The sequence below is a fragment of the Terrapene carolina genome, unplaced genomic scaffold, assembly GCF_002925995.2.
Source record: "Terrapene carolina triunguis isolate 2854851 unplaced genomic scaffold, T_m_triunguis-2.0 Scaffold67, whole genome shotgun sequence".
Taxonomy (NCBI): Eukaryota; Metazoa; Chordata; order Testudines; family Emydidae; genus Terrapene; species Terrapene triunguis.
In genome coordinates, this window is record NW_020664418.1 from 25,651,408 (window position 1) to 25,671,069 (window position 19,662).

Here is a 19,662-nt window from a genome sequence, read left to right on the forward strand (position 1 = left end):
TTAATGGCTTGCCAGACACCAGTGTTGAACTTCTGTTGAAGTGGCATTGATCAAAAAATCAAGAATTGGCACTAGAAGACAATTCAACTCGTGAAGCCTACATAATAGCAAAAATGGCTATAGTATCGTGTTCATCAATATAACTTGCATGCCTAAGATAGCAATGTGACGGTAATGAGCCCAAGCAAACCCTTGCTTACAGCAGTAGACTTCCTTGGACCACTTGCTGCAAGTAATTATAAATGGCAAGATATATTGAAAAGTCTGTATTTATGAGAGAACTTTCAGGTAGAGGCTGGTATTGACTAAATATCTACCACATTTATTCAGAATTTGGTCATTTTCATAGCGTGCCATATGCGATACATTTCCTAGAAGGAAGGTGACTCAAGGATACAATTTGGTATCAAATAGATTTTTCTGGCACTTGGGTTTTACATATCAAACTTCATCTGTGTTACCTTGTTTCTAGGCAATGCAACACATATGGCATGATATGAAAGTGACCAAAATATTGAAAAGGGTATAGATACTTCTAGTAAATATATAAACTTTGCTTTAGTAGCTTAGGCCTTTTTAGCTTAGGCCTTTTTTATATATTATATATATCTCCATCCTAAGCTATGTGCAACTTTTACCCATTTAAAATCTCAAAGAATATTTTACTTGGAGGATGTGAATGTGTCCCTCAAGAGAGAGAACCAAAAAATGAAATTGCCTACCCTAGATTAATCCTCAAAAATGAGGGAAAATGGTAAAAGTAAACTGAAATTATATAAGTTCATTGTTTCAGTGATGTTCTATAACATTGGTAAATTACTGTTAATGATGAAGGGTATGATGTGTCAGATTCTTTACTGTTTTGGGGTTCACTCCTCAGTGTGAAAGGACTTCATCTTTAATTTTAAACTTCCTCCGGGTAGTGAGTTTAACTTGGGCAATGTTATCTGAACCTAAAATTTCACTTTTATGAACTTTTTATGAAGTTGCATCTGAAGAAGTGAGGTGTTTTATCCACAAAAGCTTATGCCCAAATAAATCTGTTAGTCTTTAAGGTGCCACCGGACTCCTTGTTGTTTTTGTGGATACAGACTAACACGGCTACCCCCTGATACTTGACTTTTATGAAGGTGTTCAGATATAAACATGCATGCAAAAGTAATTTTTTTAGTGTAAGCAACGTAAATGGTGTTGATTTTCATAATTTAATCATTAAAGTTGAGACCAAGAAGACTGCTGGATGCAGAATACCAAACGTTTGTTACCCACCAAAAAACATTTTTCAGTTTAAATTTTGTTGGCACAAATTGGAGATAACAAAACTGACAATATTTTTGCACGCAGTTGTAGTTTTAAGTGGTATTCCAGTTAAACGTGCATATTTCTTAGCAAGTTCTACTTTATTCTATCTCTTTTAATCAATAAATCTTAAATTTAGAAGACTTGAACAATATTGCTATTCAGGGTACATTAGAAACACCAGAAAAAATCTGCATTTTTCTGAATACATATTTTCTGTTTTTTTTCTTTGTAGCCCCAGTCAAGGCCCCTGCTGTACTGCACAATGTAGCTTCAAACTCAAGACTGATAAGTGTCGGAATGATTCTGACTGTGCAAGAGAAGGAATGTGTAATGGTTTCACTGCTCTCTGTCCAGCATCTGATCCCAAGCCAAACTTCACAGATTGCAACAGACACACACAAGTTTGCATTAAAGGGGTGAGCTTAATGTTCAGAACTGTTGTACTAACAGTATATCGCAGAGCACAATTTTTGAAGCAATATGGCTTTATCACTTATTGAGGATAGTACAAGAGTATTGCCTTATTTTTCAGAAAACCCAGTGTGATCTTAAAAAGAAGAAAAAGTAGTGGGAAGACAAATCTTCCCCATAGTTACCTTATTTTGAAACAGCTACTCTTTTAAACACTGCTTTTGGTAATATTCTCTTTTGCAGTGCTTGAGTTACTGGAGGCCAGGCCCCTCATGCTTTGAACTACCCTGTTTCTCGCCTATTCCATGGTGCTGGGGGAGTGGAGTGTTTTGGCCCCCTTACTTCTCCCAACAGTTCCCTACAAAATGCTCTGCCTGGCCAGAGTGTATTCATGGCAAGCCAGGCAGAGCAAGGAGCATTTGCTGACTGCGCACTTGCCAGGAATGTATACAGCCAGCCAGCCAGAGCAAGAGGGAGCATTAGCATATTGGAATCCTTCTAGTAATTCGCACAACAATCCATTGCCCATAGGGAGTGTCTGTTTCATGCCAGCCTAGAAATGTGCCCACCACATCTAGTAAGGCAGGGAGAATCATAAAATTCCCCATTTCGCGTGTGTGTGTGTGTGTGCGCGCGCGCGCGTGCACAACTGCCCAACACCAGCAGGGAACATCCCCAAATTTAGGTTAAGACCTGCTTCCTCTTCTAAATGCTCCTAATAGAGTACTCTGAGCATTCGAGGACAGAAGAGTTAACAGAACTGTTGGCCTTTAAAGTTTCATACTAACTGGGCAGCTCAGAGGGGTTACAGAACAGTCCTTTGAGCCAGGGTGATGGATTGTGCCTAAAAGTGAGAGGGCCTTGGCCCCCAGCCTTCTGGTGCTCCTGCTTTGAGCATGACCCAGCCAGTATCCGTTCAAGTCCCACTTTGTGCAGAAATTTGGGAAAGTTTGGGAGGTGTATTGCAAAAATCTGTCCCTAGAAAGGTTTTATTTTTATTTTGGGTGAATGTAACCAATATCTGTGTAAAAATATTATATATAGAGAGAGAGACGTGAATGCTTGCTGGGGCAAGGGAAGAACTGTGAGGAGAGTAGGGGCGAAAGGTTTGGGACTGCATTGAGGGGAGGGAAATAAATGTGAATGAGTGGTAGGGCAGGGGAGAGGGATTGGAGGGTTCAGGGGAGGGACACTGGGAAGGGGACATGAGGAAGAACTGGGGGCCGAGTGCCTCTTAGCCCCACATTCTCCCCTTATTTCGTGTGCCTTGATCTGGACAGTCGAGCCAGTCTTCTTGCCCCCTTATGTGAGCTGGGATCTGTGAGTCTCTGGCCCCTCAAGGGTGACTGAGCCCAATGCTTTGCCCCATTGCATGTGTGCCAGGATCTGGCGGACCTCTGCCCCTCTGTGGTGGTCTCACCCCCTGACCTCCTGGCATCTTCCCAGTTTGGGGGTGGGGGCTTGCTTTTCTGGGAGGGTCTGAGCCCATCTCCCTACCCCTCGTGTATACCAGGATCTAGGGGTCCCCTGTGGGCCTTTCCCTACTCCCTCTCATGTGAGCCAGGTTCTGGGGAGGCTAGCCTTTCTGGGGATGTCTGAGCCCCACTCCCATACCTTCTTGTGATCTGGTGGGGCCTCTCCCTCCTATATGTGTCTGAGCCCTGCTCTGTGCCTCCTCCATGTGAGTCAAGATCAGGGAAGCCCTTCCCTTCTGGATGGGGAGCTTAGAGCAGGCATGCTTGGCGCGTACACCAAGAACACACTGCTAAGACTGGGTGAGGAGCTTGAGCTTGAAACTCTGCAGAACTGGGGAGGGGAAAAGGAACACCCACTGACATGAATAGAGAGGTTCACAGGTTTCAGAGCCATTCTGTCAGGCTGAATTCCTCTCCAGTGTATTCTTTCAGCTGAGAACATCTCATTGAGATGAATGGGCCACTTAACACCTCTCTGAGCCTGCAGCTTTGAAGTTAGAAACCCATCATGGGAGAGAATCTGAGAGTGAACTGTAAATATTTGGGGGAAATCTGAATTTATTTATTTTGAAGAAATCTAACATGAATAGAGCAGAAAATTCAGAAGATGCTGAAAGTGGTTTTGGAGAGTAAATAAATACACATGCGAAGTCTCACTGGGAGGGGAGGAAGGGGGGTGAGTAGGGGTGCAAGAGTAGGTGGTAATTGGGGAAGGGGGGGTTGGGTATGCAGCGAGGGATGAGAATATTATGGGCAGGGGGATAAATGGAAATGGGCAGTAAGGGAGGGAAGAGAGGCTGGGGGCTCAGGTAACAGGATGTGTTAAGGATTGGTGAGTGGCAGTGGAGAAGAAAGCAGGGGTTGCAAAATGAGGGTAACTGAGGAAGTTGAAGGTTTTGGGCGGGGGGGGGGGCTGTCAGCCTTGAATTCTCCCCTTTCATTTGTGTGCTGCACCCCTCTCCCTGTTTGCTGGGTTTTCTGTGATCTGGAGAATCGTGCTTCTCTTCGCATGTGTGAGCCCTTTTCCCTGCCCCTCCCAGTGAGCTGGGATTCGGGGGAGATGAAGATAACATAAATTCAAACCCCTGAAATCCAGAAAATGAATACTTAAGATACACATCATCCCTTTTTATTGGGGGGAGGGGGGGCATACTGACCAGTGTCGATGGGTCTGGGGCCCAGTTTTAAAGGAGGGGAGGCCTGGGTGGACCTGCAGCATGGTTTTGGGAAGCCTAAAGGTGGGTAGTGGGAATGAAGGTCCCTGCTCAATGATGCAGCTCAAGCTACATAACCCAGATAGCGTGCAATCCTCCAGTAAGCTGCTGCCTGTTATATGTATGCAGCAGCATAGGACAGGAGACAGCAAGAAGCAACTTCTTTAATGTTAATTGCTTCTACTGTGCCAACTAAAGCCTTAATAGGCTGGGAAGTGGTAGGGGAGTTGGAAACGTTGGTGGGGTGGCGACATGTTGTGGGATGGGGGTGGAAAATGAGACACAAACCAGTCTTCTCTTTCCCACTTAAAGTTACTGTTAACAACCATATAACAACACTTGTTATAACAACACTGTCAAGGTTTTGGGACATAAAAACATTTCATACATTTTAAACCACGGCCATTATCCACGTTCTGCTATAACAAAATATCCAAGAGACAGAAGGTGCACTGAGGAATCCCATAACTGTGAACAGACATTGGTCTGGAATTATTTCTGGCTCCGCCACTATCCTGCCAGGCAAGCCACTTCACCTCTCTGTGCCTCGGTTTCCCATCTGTAACATGGGGATAATGATGTAAAGTTATTGGAGATCTGCTGATAAAAAGCACTATATAAATACTAGGTCAATCTGCTGCTTATTATGTAGCCACAATAGCATTTCAACTGCAAACGTAGGTAAGAACAACTGACCACTGACTCCTACCAGCAAACATTTCTTTCTGTTTAAAAAACAACACTGGGCAATTAAATGGCAATCAAGTATACATTTAGGTGGTATCCTATGTGCAAGTGCAAAGGGGTTGTAAGAGGGTATGAAGTGGTTAAATTTCACAGTTGTGGTATTCTGTCAGAGGTGGGGCATAGGGCAAATGCAGGTAGTGTCTATCCATTAGAGCAAAAAGACAGAGTGCAAGTAATGTGTTACGGGCATTGTGGGGCATCGCTCAAAGAGGGCAGAGTTAAGGTTGCATGGGCATTTACCGTAACTGTATTTCCTGGTTCTCAGAAGTTTGTTTTGCTGAACTTGGCATTCTGGAAGGGCACTAGCTACCAATGGGCAACCTTAACTCTGTGTATTAATGAATTTTTTGGCATTTTATTTCCAATATGGTCAGAGAGTACTTTAAAACTGCTAATACTGTAGGGGACCATGCAGAGCAATCTAGCCCAAGAAGGGAACATCTTCAAAGTACTACTGCCCCCCCCTTCTTTTTTCACATAATTTGATCACTGCTCATTTGCTTGCTTCAGAATTTGATTTTGTGATCATCCAAACATTGAATTACATACAGTATTATAGACTGTCCTGCTACTGATTTTTTCCCCTAAAGGAAAGAGGACATTGAAATGCCATATCTTTCACACTCTTGAGCTATTTTTATTTTCATGAATGGCTATTCCAGTTCTGTGGTCTTGATTTAGAATTTTTTTGTACATATTGCTGTGCTATGTATTTGTTGCAACTCTGTTTTGCATGCCTCCCCCACTTATGGGAATAAGGCATACCAAAGAACCTGATTTTGAATTATTCTTCCTCCTTTTGTCTCCAATAGCAATGTGCTGGTTCTATCTGTGAGAAGTATGGCTTGGAGGAATGTACATGTGCTAGTTCAGATGGCAAGGATGATACAGAGTTGTGCCATGTCTGCTGCATGAAAAAAAGTAAGATTTGCACACTTCTAAACACTAATACAATAGTAAATCTCTCAAGGTTTTTACTAGACTTAATTTTATTTAAAGTCACCTTTGTGGTTTAAAAATATTTGAGTGAGTAAGAATTACAGCATGTGGAAAAAGTCTTTGGTCTTGCTGTTCCAAAACTCATTTTTTGGAAATACACAAAGTATAATTCAGTGTTTGTTCATAATAGTACATAAGTAATAATGTGCTTCTCCCATAAAGCTACTCAGTGGACCTTAATAGTAAAATGCCCATTTGATAGGCCATTGATACCGTATACACTCGATCATAAGCCGGTTTGTTTATAAGCCGACCCCCGCACGATGGATAAGTAAAAATGGAAAATTTTTATGACCCATTAGCCGATCCTATAATTCAGGGGTCAGCAAACTTTGGCTCCCGGGCCATCAGGATAAGCCGCTGGTGGGCCGAGATGGTTTGTTTACCTCGAGTGTCCGTAGGCATGGAGGTAAACCTTATGTAAACAAAGTGTCCTGGCGTGCCAGCTGCTTACCCTGAGGGTCCGGGACAGCAACTGGTGGGAAAATTTTTTTGGGGGGGAGGCTGGGGGTCAGGGGAGTAGCCCCTGTGATCACCCCCCACACGACCCCACCCCTAGCCTGGGACCCCCACCCAACCCCACCCCTAGCCTGGGACCCCCACACCCCCCCCCCATCCCATCTCTTCCCACCTTATCTGGGGAGGATGTCTCTGGCCTGGCTGGAGCTGCTCCAGCAGGCTGGGCGGTGCGGCCGCAGCCTGCTCTGGGGGGCGGGGCCGAGCAGCATGGCTGCAGCCTGCCAGCCCCAGAGCTGCAGCTGCTTCGGAGGCTGGGGGGGAGAGCAGTGTGGCCAGAAACAGAGAGACTCTGGCCCCGCCTCTTCCCTTCTGGCTCTGCAGGTTGTGGTTCCTTGCTCCCTCTGTTGGGGGAGGGGCTGTGTCCCACCTCTCCCTCTCTATAGCCATTCATAAGCTGACCCCCCTCTCTGGTGCTTCCTTTTTTTACTAAAAAAAATTCAGCTTATGAACGAGTATATACAGTATGTCATAAATATTTTTGTTTTTCAAGTTAATAGTACCTTCATGAAAGACAATTACATTACCACTTCCTGATAAGTTTTTTAATAGGGTAAGAATATATTTTTAGTAGTGGGTTGGATATTCTTTTACACATTCATGCATGTGCAAGGTATTTTGTTATAAACTTGTCTTGAAATAAAATCCAGTCTTCAATTATATTCACTTTTTTCAGTGGATCCAGTGACTTGTGCAAGTACGGGATCTAGTCAGTGGGAGCAGCATTTCCATCTCAAAACCATTACGCTTCAACCTGGATCCCCCTGCAATGATTTTAAAGGCTATTGTGATGTATTCATGAGATGTCGGTTAGTAGATGCTGATGGTCCTCTAGCCAGACTAAAGAAAGCAATTTTTAATCCAGAGCTGTATGAAAATATTGCAGAATGGATTGTGGTAAGTATCTTAATGGTTTGGAAACCTAAGTATAAAAGAGTCCTGTAAAATGGATTGAACTTATTCAATGTTTGTGACTAATGATAAACATGACTATATATGCAGTATTTCAGTGTTCTCTTAAGGTATGTCTACACTGCAGTAAAAACACCCACAGCGACCTATGACACTTTGCGCAGACTGCTGTGATATAAAATTGCAGTGTAGACACTTGGGCACAGGCTGGGTTGCCGAGGGTCCCAGAGCCTGATTGTCTACACTGCAATTTTATAGTCCCACAGCACAAGCCCCATGAGCCCGAGTCAGCTGACACACACCAGCCACAGGTGTTTTACTGCAGTGTAGACATACCCTTAAAGTACATTCTCAATCCTTACTCTTTGGTCTGGTTCTTCACACTCATAATCCAACTAGCAAGCTTAGCAGGTAAAGTTCAATATCCTTTGGAGACAAATTGAAGCAAGTGGCTTATGGTATGTGTAGTACGATATTGCTTCTAACCATGCTAATATCTCTTCATTTTACTGAGTGGTCACCATAATTTTTTAAAAATCTGACTTTTTTTTGCAGCTCTTAACACTTTTGTCCTCCTATGTAGGTGCTCAGTTCCTCAGAACATCAGGGCATAGTAGCTTTTTGCATATCTTCTGATCCCTTATCCTAAAGGGATTATACTTTTTCCAATGAAGTATCCAGCAGATAGAGCTGCAAGGAAACATGGGTGGCTTTCCATGTTGGACTTATCTGTTCACCTTTGTGTTAGGTACATCTATAGTTTGTCTGTATAGTTCATTCATTACATGTGTCTATGGTACCAGATTTTTCACTGTAAATCTTAACCAACATATTTGTCATTACCATCCATTCATTTCAAAAATATCTGTCAGAACTTCATAAATGAACTATACATAATCATAACTCTATACTGTCAACATAGTTTTAAAATGTCTGTTCAACAGTATATTTTTGTTGAGCCCTTTATTAGATGCAAATGATGCTAAGTGGATTCATCTCCACTCTGAGGCCAAATATTAGCTGCTTATTTTCACTATACTAACATTGTCCTTTACTTGGTGTGTTTAAATAGGTGTCTGAATGTTAGCCTATACACTTCCACAGTGTTCTTATAGTGTATATTTCAGGCCTGGTCCACACTAACCCCCCACTTCGGACTAAGGTACGCGTGGCTGAATTCGAAGTACCTTAGTCCGAACTTACCGCGGGTCCAGACGCGGCAGGCAGGCTCCCCCGTTGATGCCGCGTACTCCTCTCGCCGAGCTGGAGTACCAGCGTCGACGGCGAGCACTTCCGGGATCGATTTATCGCGTCTAGACAAGACGCGATAAATCGATCCCAGAAGATCGATTGCCTGCCGCCAGACCCGGAGGTAAGTGTAGACGTACCCTAAAACTCAGTCGATTTGTCTGTTTTAGGGTTTTATACTGCCACCCGTCACTGAGGAATCTGACAAAATCCTTAGTGGACATTGAGTCTCTGGCACTTCTCTCTCTTTATTTTTTATATTTTATTAATTTTAGATTTGTTTTGGGATAACTTCTGATTTTGGTTGGGTTTTTATGAGTAGAAGGGGGTATTAATGTTAGTGGTGTTCTTGTAATGGAAAGCCTTCTCTGAAGGGGTAGGATTGGCAGTGTTTCCTAAAGACAGTCAGAGTCAGGATATGCTCAGTTTGCTCTGGAAGCTTGTTTTGTAGCCACGCGCCTTAGATTGAAAATGCTTTGTTACTAGCAATCCTGTTTTTCATTCTGGACTTTATGATCTGCATTGTCCCAGAAGAGCACAGCTACTTCTGTGGTTCAGAGGTTAAAATTCAGTCTCTGTTGTAGCTAGGACTTAATCAATTAAATGTTTTGAAGATCAGGACCAAAGATTTAAACTGGCTCCGGGTCAGTTTCTCATGCCAATGGAGGGACTTGAGCACAGGCTCATTGTGCTCCTGGTGGCCTTACCTATGGGGAAGGTGGGCAAGTCTTCTGTACCAACTGAAGCTTGTGCCTAGATTACCTTTGTAATGTCATTGATCTGTTTCTGTTTCCATTGTATTTTTGTGTACATTTACTAGTCAGTTTTGGTTTTAGTCATCTTGAAACTTATTTTTTTACTTGGTTTCCTTTTATAGATCTAATCGTGTATGGTCACAATAACACTGAATACAAAGAGCAACTGAAGAAAAATATGATGTATAAAGAAAAATTTGAGGATCGTGCATAGCTTAAATAAATTAAGGAGGAGTTGATAGTTCTACTCCAAAATAAGCAGGGAGAATGACACCTGCAAGGCTGGCCAGAAACGTTCAGTTTAGAAGGGAAGTTTTTCCTCAACAGTAAGGGCAGTTTGACAATAGAACAGCCTGGCAAGATAGGTCATTGTGGAAACTTTTAAAAATGAAACTGTCTAAGTACAGCATAGCTTGCGTTAAGTGTAGGAAATTAGATGTGCTGTCCTGTGTCCCTTGTAATCCTAGCATCTAGGGCAGGGGTGAGCAAACTACGGCCCGCGGGCCCGATCCGGCCCCTCAGGGCTTTGGATCCGGCCTGTTGCCCCCGGGGCTCTTGCCTCCAGGCACTGCCCCCCGCGGCTCCCATTGGCCGGGAACGGGGAACCACGGCCAATGAGAGCTTCGGGGGAGGTACCTGGAGGCATGGCAAGGGCAGCACACATGGAGCCCTCCCCCAGGGGCCGCAGCGCTTCCTGAAGCGGCGTGGGGACAGGGCAGGCATGCAGGGAGCCTGCCATTGCACCCTGGAGCCCAAACCCTTCCTGCACCCTGCCCCCCAACTCCCTTCCCTAAGCCCCCTGCCTGCACCGCACACCCCTCTTGCACCTCAGCTCCCTGCCCTGAGCCCCCTGCTGCACCCTGCACCTCTGTGCACCACAACCCCCTGCCCTGAGCCCCCTCCTGCACACCACACCCTCTCCCACACCCCACATTCTCTCCCGCACCCCAACCCACTGCCCGGCCCTGCATACAATTTCCTCACCCAGATGTGGCCCTCGGCCCAAAAAGTTTGCCCACCCCGATCTAGGGATTTATAATATGAATACATCCACTGAGCAGTCCTCAGTATTTTTTTTTGTCAGCTCTTTCAGACCAACAATTAATATGTTAGAAATTAAAGCTGATTTTTCCAAAGCATCCTAAAAGAATTGAGCATGCAAATCTTACTGAAATTCATCTGATTTACTCACTTGACCATAATTTAGTGGTTATTGAAGCGCTGTCATTTATTAATGCAATTTTCATTGCTTGATGAATACCTAATACAGTATAGGTATATAACGCTTCCCTTTTGCTTTAAGAAACTATCATAATAAATTTGTTCTAGTATTTGCACACAGTCAGTTCTCTGTAAACTCTAAATATCCTTTTTGAGAGGAAAAGGAATTTGCTAATGTCACTCTACTCTAGGGGCACAGAATTTTCCTAAGGAGGGAGTCCATGGAGAAGATTCTTCTCCAGTAGGATGCCTGTCCTGGGGCAAAGAATCCTCAGTGTGCCCCACAGGCATGGCTCAGCTTCACATACAGCTGACAGGGCAGACACAGCTGCAGGCAGTTTTGTGGTGCTGCAGCCAAGGAAGGAAGTGCTGGGGTGCCCAGGGTCCCCGGTGCCAGGGCAGGGCACAGGCCAGAGAGCGCAAGGGGAATTACTGTGCAGTCTGCGGGCCCCCAGCTCCCTGTGGAAAGCCCCAGTATCAGGGCTGCAACCCCCACTACCTCCCCACCAAGGGAAAGGAATTTGGGGAAGTACTGGGGCCTTCCCTGCCAGCCCACAGCACCAGGATTCTGGCAGGGGCTTCCTCATTGGGCAGGGATGTGGCACTCCAGCCTGTTACTCCTGTATGGTCAGTGGGTCCCAGGCTGCAGTGTTGCCCCATACTTAAAGCCCTACCAAATTCATGGTCCATCTTGGTCAATTTCACGGTCATGGGATTTTAAAAATAATTTCACAATTTCAGATATTTAAATCTGAAATTTCACAGTGTTGTAATTGTAGGGGTCCTGACCCAAAAATGCTCTCTCCCCCCCCCAAACTTGTATCGTAAGGTTATTGTAGGGGGGTTTGCGGTACTGCTACCTATATTTCTGCACTGTTGCTGGTGGCGGCACTGCCTTCAGAGCTGGGTGGCCAGAGAACTGCGGCTGATGGCCAGGAGCCCAGCTCTGAAGGCAGAGCCACCACCAGCAGCAGTGCAGAAGGAAGGATGGCCTGGTATGGTCAGGGCTGGCTCTAACTTTTTTGCCACCCCAGGCAAAAAAGAAGAGCGCTGCCCCGCCGTAACCCCCCCCCCCCCCCCGCCCCCCGCTGCCGTCCCCCCCCCCCGCGAGCGCCGCGCAGCCAAACCCCCCCCCAAGCGCTGCACCGCTGAAATCCCCGCCCCTCCCGAGCACCACGCTGCCCGAAGCCCAGCCCCGCCCCGCCCCCCCGGAGTGCCGCGCAAGCCCCAGAGCCGTGCTGCCCGAAGCGCTGCGCCTCCGCCCCCCACTCCAAGCGCCCCGCCCCCCACTCTGAGCGCCGCGCCGACCGAAGCCCCGCTCCCCGAGCGCCGTGCCGCCGAAACAAAAAAAAAAACCCTTTCAGTGCTGCCCTGACGAACCAATAAATAAATAAAAACCCAAGCACCGCCCCGCCCCAAGGTGCTGCCCCAAGTACATGCTTGGTCGGCTGGTGCCAGGAGCCGGCCCTGGGTATGGTATTGCCACCCTTGCTTCTGCGCTGCCTTCAGAGCTGGGCGCCTGGCCAACAGCCGCTGCTCTCTAGCCACCCAGCTCTGAAGGCAGTGCAGAAGTAAGGGTGGCAGTACTGTGACTCCCCCAAAATAACCTTCCAACACCCCCTCCCCCTGCAAACCCCTTTTGGGTCTGGACCCCCAGTTTGACAAATGCTGGTCTCCCCATGAAATCCCTATAGTATAGGGTTCAAGCATACACAAGGTTTGTGACGCATTTTTCATGGCTGTGAATTTGGTAGGGCCTACGCATACTGCTGTCTTGGGCATGGCCAGAAGGTGAGGCAGCAGCTGCTGGAGTCTCTGCTAGGAGCCAGCCAAGTAGGAGGTGGGCCTGGGCCCCCTATTTGTTGTGCCCCTCCTTTTCACATAGATACCTCTGTAGTGTAGGTTTACAGCAGTGTTTTGGTGGGGGCAAGGGGAGCCGTATCTTACCTTTAAACAGTCTAGTACACTATACATAACTATTTCCTAACTGCATTAATGGTTAACTTTAACTGCCTCATAAGGGTTTCTGAACTTTATCTACTAAGCTTGCTAGTGTGCATCAAGGACCTGGCCAAAGAGTTGGCTCTTTAGAGGACGCTACCTTCAGGAGAACTCCAGTCACAGGTAAGTAGTTTGCATTAACCAGCCAGGTAATATGTTAAGCTTTGTGTGGATGATGAAATACAAAACTGACACCCCACTTCTAGGGAATTAGATGCTTAAACGTGAATTTAAGTGTATTTGCGATGGCTTAACTTTCATTTGAACTAAAAACATTCCATTTACACCAAATCAAAAGCATGAGTCAAAATATATAGCACTGAGAAATGTTTGATAAAATATTACATTTACTATTAGCATATACAGATTAGATAAGTAATCTCATGAATTTGTATAGAAATAAGCATGCAGATTTTAAATGTATGCAGCAAATGGAGAAGTAATATGTATAGATATGGAATGTAATAAATCTGTCAGCCTCATTTATATGGCATATAAAAACTACTAAATGAAAATTATTATAGATTGCAAACTAAAGCATTCAAAAAGTTAACAGCTGTCTGCAACCTTAATTTTGCCCCTTTGTGCCTATGCATTATTATACAGTTTTTAATTACATCATCGCTTGCTATCTTTTTTTCCACATTTCAAGTCTCACTGCTTACAAAACCTTGCCGCATTCACCTCCCAATATGTTAGAGGCCTATGAAAAAATAGCATGTGATTATGTAATTAGACTGTCATAAAGCAAAAATGGAAGGGGGCAGAATTAAAGTTGCACAATAAATCTGGCATTTCTTAACTTTGGAATGCTTATCTTTTCAACTGTAACAAGGTTTTTAATGTCGTTTTTGTAGCATTTCCTTAAAAAGAAAAGTTCATGTGCAGCTGTGGCACACAATTTGTGAGTGGTTTTTGCTGTGCGACACTGAAATGCTGGGAATTGGGATTCCTGTGTTCTAGTTCTTGATCTGGGAGTGGAGAATGGCCTTTGATTTGATCAGAGGACTGAAAGAAAATTTGTAGGTGGTGGTGGTTTGTCAGTTATGCTTTTTGCTTGCACATTGCTCACTGTTGCCTGTCTCTTGTATAAGACGACATAACCAAGCACATAGATTTGGCACATTCTTTGAGAGGCACTGTGACTAACTAGATAAGATTTTGGTTTGCTGTATTAGAGACATAGGTTCTATTCTTTCTTCTGTCAGAAGCGAACCTGTGCAGGTTCTCAGATCCTCAGTTATCTTTGATGGGCGGAAAACTTGACTCCCTCCAAATTTAAGTATATGAAAGCTTGCTTAATATAGGTTGTGAAATACACAGAATTAATATTATTCAAGGAAAGATAAGACTAGGACTCAGTCTTCTATTCCCAGCCCAGTGCACCTTCCCTTAGTCTAAAAAGTATTTTAAGAATAGAGAGGTGGCAGGAAGCAGCCTGTGTTTCAGCTGGAAGACTTTCTCTGTTCTTATCTTAAGCAGGTAATGCAGGAGATTCACTTGGGGCCTGGGAGCACATGCAGTGCAGTTGGACTGTAGAGAAAATAAGGGACAAGTAGGGATCAAACTGTAGTCCCCATATGCAAATTCTCTGCATATTATAACTTGGCCAAATATATGTCTGCTTTCATGGGGGACAGTAAATGATACATCTCCAACCTCAGACATCCTCCCTGCCAAGTAACAAATTCCTAATTTGAATCCTTGAGGCGTGAGAATTGTTTTTAAAATGTCAGAATTTAACATAGGCAAAAGTACCTGTTTCACTAAATGATTTCTTGAAAGTGGCAGACTTATAAAAACCTCCATTGTGTGGCAGAGAGAGAGAGTATGGAAAATTCCCAACTGAATGACCAGTTTGTCTAAGTTCAGTAACTGTAAACAAGGTTATAATAGGTGTTAGACAACTTTAACTATAGCCTTTGATATTGTTGTCCACCAGTTTGGAACCCCCTGGGTATTAATAGTAGTGTAGGGAGTGAGGCACTGCCTGTGGGCATCTACCCAGCTTTATACCATACACAGCTCTCTACAGCCCATGCAGTCCCTCTCCAGGCTACTACTGAAGCCTTTCCCTGTCAGAGGAAGAGTCCTACAGCGGGGAGCTGTGCAGAAAGGCTCTACTAGCTCACCACTGCTGGAGCTTTTTCCCCGCTGTGAGGGAGGGCTTTGATAGTGAGATACAGTGGGGAAAGGTTCCATCAGCTCGCTGCTGCTGCTTCTCTCCAGAGCCTTTCACTGACATGTAGCTACATAGCAGTGTGGACATAACTTACTTTTCATTATGGCTTGTAATGAAAACTGGTGTGTAGTGTAGACGTAGCCTAAGAATTATTAATACACTTAATGAACAGGTCAAAGGTACCATAAAAAGATCTAACAGTAAAATGAGCTTCTCCATTTTCACTTTTTTTCCTCCTTAAGCCTCTAATAAACTGAAATGTTTACAGTATGTCCTGAAAGTAATAAATCCTGGCCGGTGTTGGGTCCAAGTGGAGGCAGGAGGAATGAATTCCAGAGTCAAGGACTTCTCCCTTATAATTTTTTATTTATTTATTTTAAGTGGAAGGAGAACTTGTTTTAAATCTTCCCTTTCCTTCCATGGACTATATTTTTGTGTATTCTCCCTAGGGTATATTTACTTCCATTGCAACAGCATTTAAGCATCAATTTCTGCAGTCTTCTGCTATGAAAAAATGACAAAACATTAGTTGTAACTGAATTTTACTTTATGGCTAGATTTCATTACTTTCTGCATGCAAAGCAAAGGCCAGATTGTCAGCTAAGCGCTCTGAAAAAATGCAGATTCTTACCTAGTTGCTGAATTGCCCCAAGCTGCAATACAGCAACTTAATCCTTTGTTCTTTTTCTTTTGGCTTTTTCTTGCAGTCTGTGAATTGATTTACTCACTGCCTTGGAATATGTCTGCCAAATCCATGGAAGGTGCTGGCTTTTATAAATAGCTGGCACTGGAATATTTGTGACTTCTAGAAGTTTTACTATAATAAAATAGCAATATAATTAATCATTAAGTGAAACAACAATGCTAGAGCTCAGAAAAGCTATTATCAAGTTAGGGGAGTTTAGTGTCTATGTTCACCCAGATTAGGTGCAATAAATGCCTAACCATGATTAAATGGATTATTAGATGCATTCATTAATGCCACTAATTTATTTTATGTAACTTGTTAGTATATTTCATTGTATGGGAAACCTTACAGAATTCAGCCAAATAAATTTAACAATGTACTGTCTTTTTTTTTTTTTTTTTTTAACCTTGTTTTGTAATGTGTTTTAGGCTCACTGGTGGGCAGTATTGCTTATGGGAATTGCTCTGATCATGTTAATGGCTGGATTCATTAAAATATGCAGTGTTCATACTCCGAGCAGTAATCCAAAGTTGCCTCCTCCTAAACCACTCCCAGGTAAGTACATCCAAGTGATTAAGACAACAGAGAAGTAAGAAGGTAGAGCCTTTATTTTCAACTATATGCCTTGCCCTTTTCAAGTGTTGAGAAACTGTAGCGCTAAAGTTCTATAGTTCATAGCCTGGCACTGTGAAACTACAAGGTTACGTGTGTTGCTTTTTTTGTGCCAGTATAACCCCATAGAACTATTTCTCAAATTTGGTCTACTGTGTAGACAGAGATAAAATTACATCTCACTTCCTCCTAGTCAAAATAGGGACTATAAACATATGGAATATGTGGAAAGTATAGCAGTAGTTGTTGCAATTACTAATGTAGACTTCCTTTTACGCCTTCTCCCTACACCACATTTCTGTCAGAAAATCATTGTACGTAGCAGTTTATTTACAATATATTACATGTTCACAACATGTAGTTGTCTGTTAAAACTTTTCTTATTGCAATTTTAAATACTGTGCTTTTCACAAAGCATGAAAATATCACTTCATATTTAATTTGCCTACCCAGAATTGTACTTCATTTTATTGGCAGTCATTCTTTTAAAAATGCATTCTTTTATTTTTTTTCCCCCTAACAACTTACGTTTTTTCTCTGTTTACAACAGGCACTTTAAAGAGGAGGAGACCACCACAAACGACTCAACCACCACCACGTCAGAGACCCCGGGAGAGTTATCAGATGGGACACATGAGACGTTAACTACAGATTTTTGCCTTGGTTCTTCCTAGTGCCTACAATGGGAAAACTTCACTCCAAAGAAACCTATTAAGTCACTGTCCCCAGTCCAACTCTCAAACAAAAATAGAAGAAAAAAAAGGCAAGATGTTATGTCCTCAAACAAGTGGAGGAGTTTAATTTTTAATTATTGGACCTTCCAGAGAGAGAAGTGATTTTCTTACAGATATTTTTAACCTAATGGCACAAAAGTCTTAGATTATCATGTTTTTTTCCCCTTTTCTGCTCTTCATTGCTGCATTTTCTTCACTTGCAGGCAAACATGGCTCTAGTAAAACTTTTATTCACAAATTGAAAATATATCTGTATATATTTTTCAACAGCCAATCAAGGGTAGGAAGCTAGATCACCTCAACATTGGAGACATAACCTGCCAATGTATATAAATTGTTATATGCAGACATGTATTTCTAATGTACACCCGTACTTCTGTGTGCAATTGTAAACAAAAGAATTGCAATATGGATGTTTCTTTGTATTATAAAACTTTTCCGCTATTAATGAAGAAATTACTGTTTAATTGACTTACTCAGGATAACAGAGGATGGAGGTGTATAATGGTCAAGGATTCTGTAATGCTTTACACAGCAGTTTTGAATCAATTCAAACTTTTTTTTATTAGGATCAGAGTTGGTTCAAGTACTCATTTCATCTTTTATCAAACAGCTGCTAAGACATAGCACACAAGTTTGAATGCTCTTTTTGGAATACATGCAACAAGTGTGCAAACTTCGCATATGCCAGAATGTTTCAAAATTACATTTTATATAAATGTCTGATTTCTTGTAGTTCAGCATAAGTATTTTTAATTTTCGTCTGATTATTCTGTTAAATAATGAAGAGTTGGATGAAATATTTCCATGCTTTAGTAGAGAAATATGCCTGTTATACAATTTGTTTTTTAAGGACTGCAACCAGTTTATTTGGGTTGTTCAGATATTCGTAGTGTGGTAATTACGTTCATGATTCTGAAGAAATGGGAAGGATGAAAAGCTGTAGTTTCTATTTTTTAATTTATCAAATATTTAGATAACTTTCCAGCATGATACTGTTAATGAATAACCACTAAAATACAGTAATATTCCAGCTACTGTAGCTGACTTAAAATTGTAGTTAAGCCAACTGATTTTCCCTTAAATATTTTATAACGGTAGTGAAGTTCAAACAGCACAATGTCCCATTCCAAAGTTTGTAGTACGAATGTAAATAATTGGCATTTTTTTAAAAAAGAAAACAAAAGCATTTATTGTCTTAACATGCTTACTGCTATGCAGAAATGAAAGGGGCATTACAAAAGTTTAAGCTCGTGACATATTTATTGCTTGTTTTCCAAAAGCTGCAAGCTAATTAGAGGCAAATGGCTATAATTTTCCTGGCTTTGCTTAGGAGAAAATTTATTAAGGGTTGGACAGGCTTTCTTTCTTTCTTTTTTTTTTTTTTTTTTTTTAAGAGTATAAAGTTTACACAATCATTCTCATAATGTGACGCAAGCCAGCAAGGCCAAAAATATTACAGAATATAATGGGATCTCTTCCTTGTAAACTTGTACAGTATGTGGTGACTTTTTTCAAAATACAGCTTTTTGTACATGGTTTAGAGACAAATTTTGTACATGAAACCCCATAGACTATAAATAATTCCAAACAATCTTAATAAGTTAGAAATGTATGTAGTTGCTTTTAAATCATTTTAAATACATTTGTTTTCAGACTGTGCAAAGACTGGAAGTGGGTTTGCATTTCTAAAATGGTGACTTTAATTCAGCAAGAGTTCTTAGTAACTTCTTGAGTGTGATAACCTTTGGGACATGTAAATTTTTTGCTCGTAGTGTTATCCTGTGGTGGGGTTTCAGCAGATACATGCTGCCCTATTTTATTTTGAGTCTAAGTTAAATGTTTTCTGAAAAGAGAAATGTGCACTGAACTCTCCACTGCAAGTCAAAATGTGGTAAAACAAAAGAGATCAAGACAAACGAGATCTAATACTACTGTCAATTTAATGTCCACTGTGTTTTATACAGTATCTTTTTTTGTTCACTTTGGAAATTTTTACTAAAATTGCAAAAAATAAAGTATTGTGCAAAGATATGTACGTTTTTTTTGAAACTTGAAATGCATTAATAAATAGACTTGATGAAATTATCTTGAAGGTTCGCTTGCTTTTTAAACTCAAAGCAAAAGGAGTATACAAATGCTGCTTCCTCCTACTTTTTCTGTCTTTCACCACAGATACCATTCTAACAAGAATAACTGCATTATGAATACACCAGAAAGTGTTATCCACATCTCCCAATTTGAGCTTCATGCAGTAAATAGAATAAAATTTGTCTGTGAAAACACTCTTTTTAAGATAAAGCTCTAAAATTATCTTTATTCTGTTTCTTATTTCTGATCAAAGTATTTTAAACTCCTTCTCTGCTGTTATGTTTAAAAATTAAGCTAATAACTGCGAAGGTGTATAAGGTAGATCTTTAGTTGGCTTGATCTTGTGAAAAATAAATTCATTTTCTGACGCATTTTATCTGACAATATAAAATTCACTGAAGATAACTAATGAATAAGTTTTCAAAACATGCTATGCAAATCTGATTTTTACTGTCTGTTAAAACTGTCAATATAGATAGCTTTTAATTGTTAGTGAACAGATCTTTGAAAATTGATTTTTTTTTTAACTGCTTGGACTAAGATTTATATTAAAA

General features: G+C 42.1%; 1 protein-coding gene across 1 annotated transcript in view; it reads left to right on the top strand.

Moving 5' to 3' along the window:
• ADAM10 (ADAM metallopeptidase domain 10) overlaps nt 1–19,105 on the top strand; it is a 79,116-nt gene extending 60,011 nt beyond the window's left edge. Inside the window, exons 11-15 of the mRNA XM_026648266.1 lie at nt 1,535–1,718; nt 5,962–6,070; nt 7,341–7,561; nt 16,100–16,226; nt 16,834–19,105. Of these exons, the coding sequence (XP_026504051.1) occupies nt 1,535–1,718; nt 5,962–6,070; nt 7,341–7,561; nt 16,100–16,226; nt 16,834–16,928 (736 nt within the window). The 3' untranslated portion in view covers nt 16,929–19,105. The remainder of the gene's footprint in view (nt 1–1,534; nt 1,719–5,961; nt 6,071–7,340; nt 7,562–16,099; nt 16,227–16,833) is intronic.
• Nucleotides 19,106–19,662: the final 557 nt, after the last annotated feature.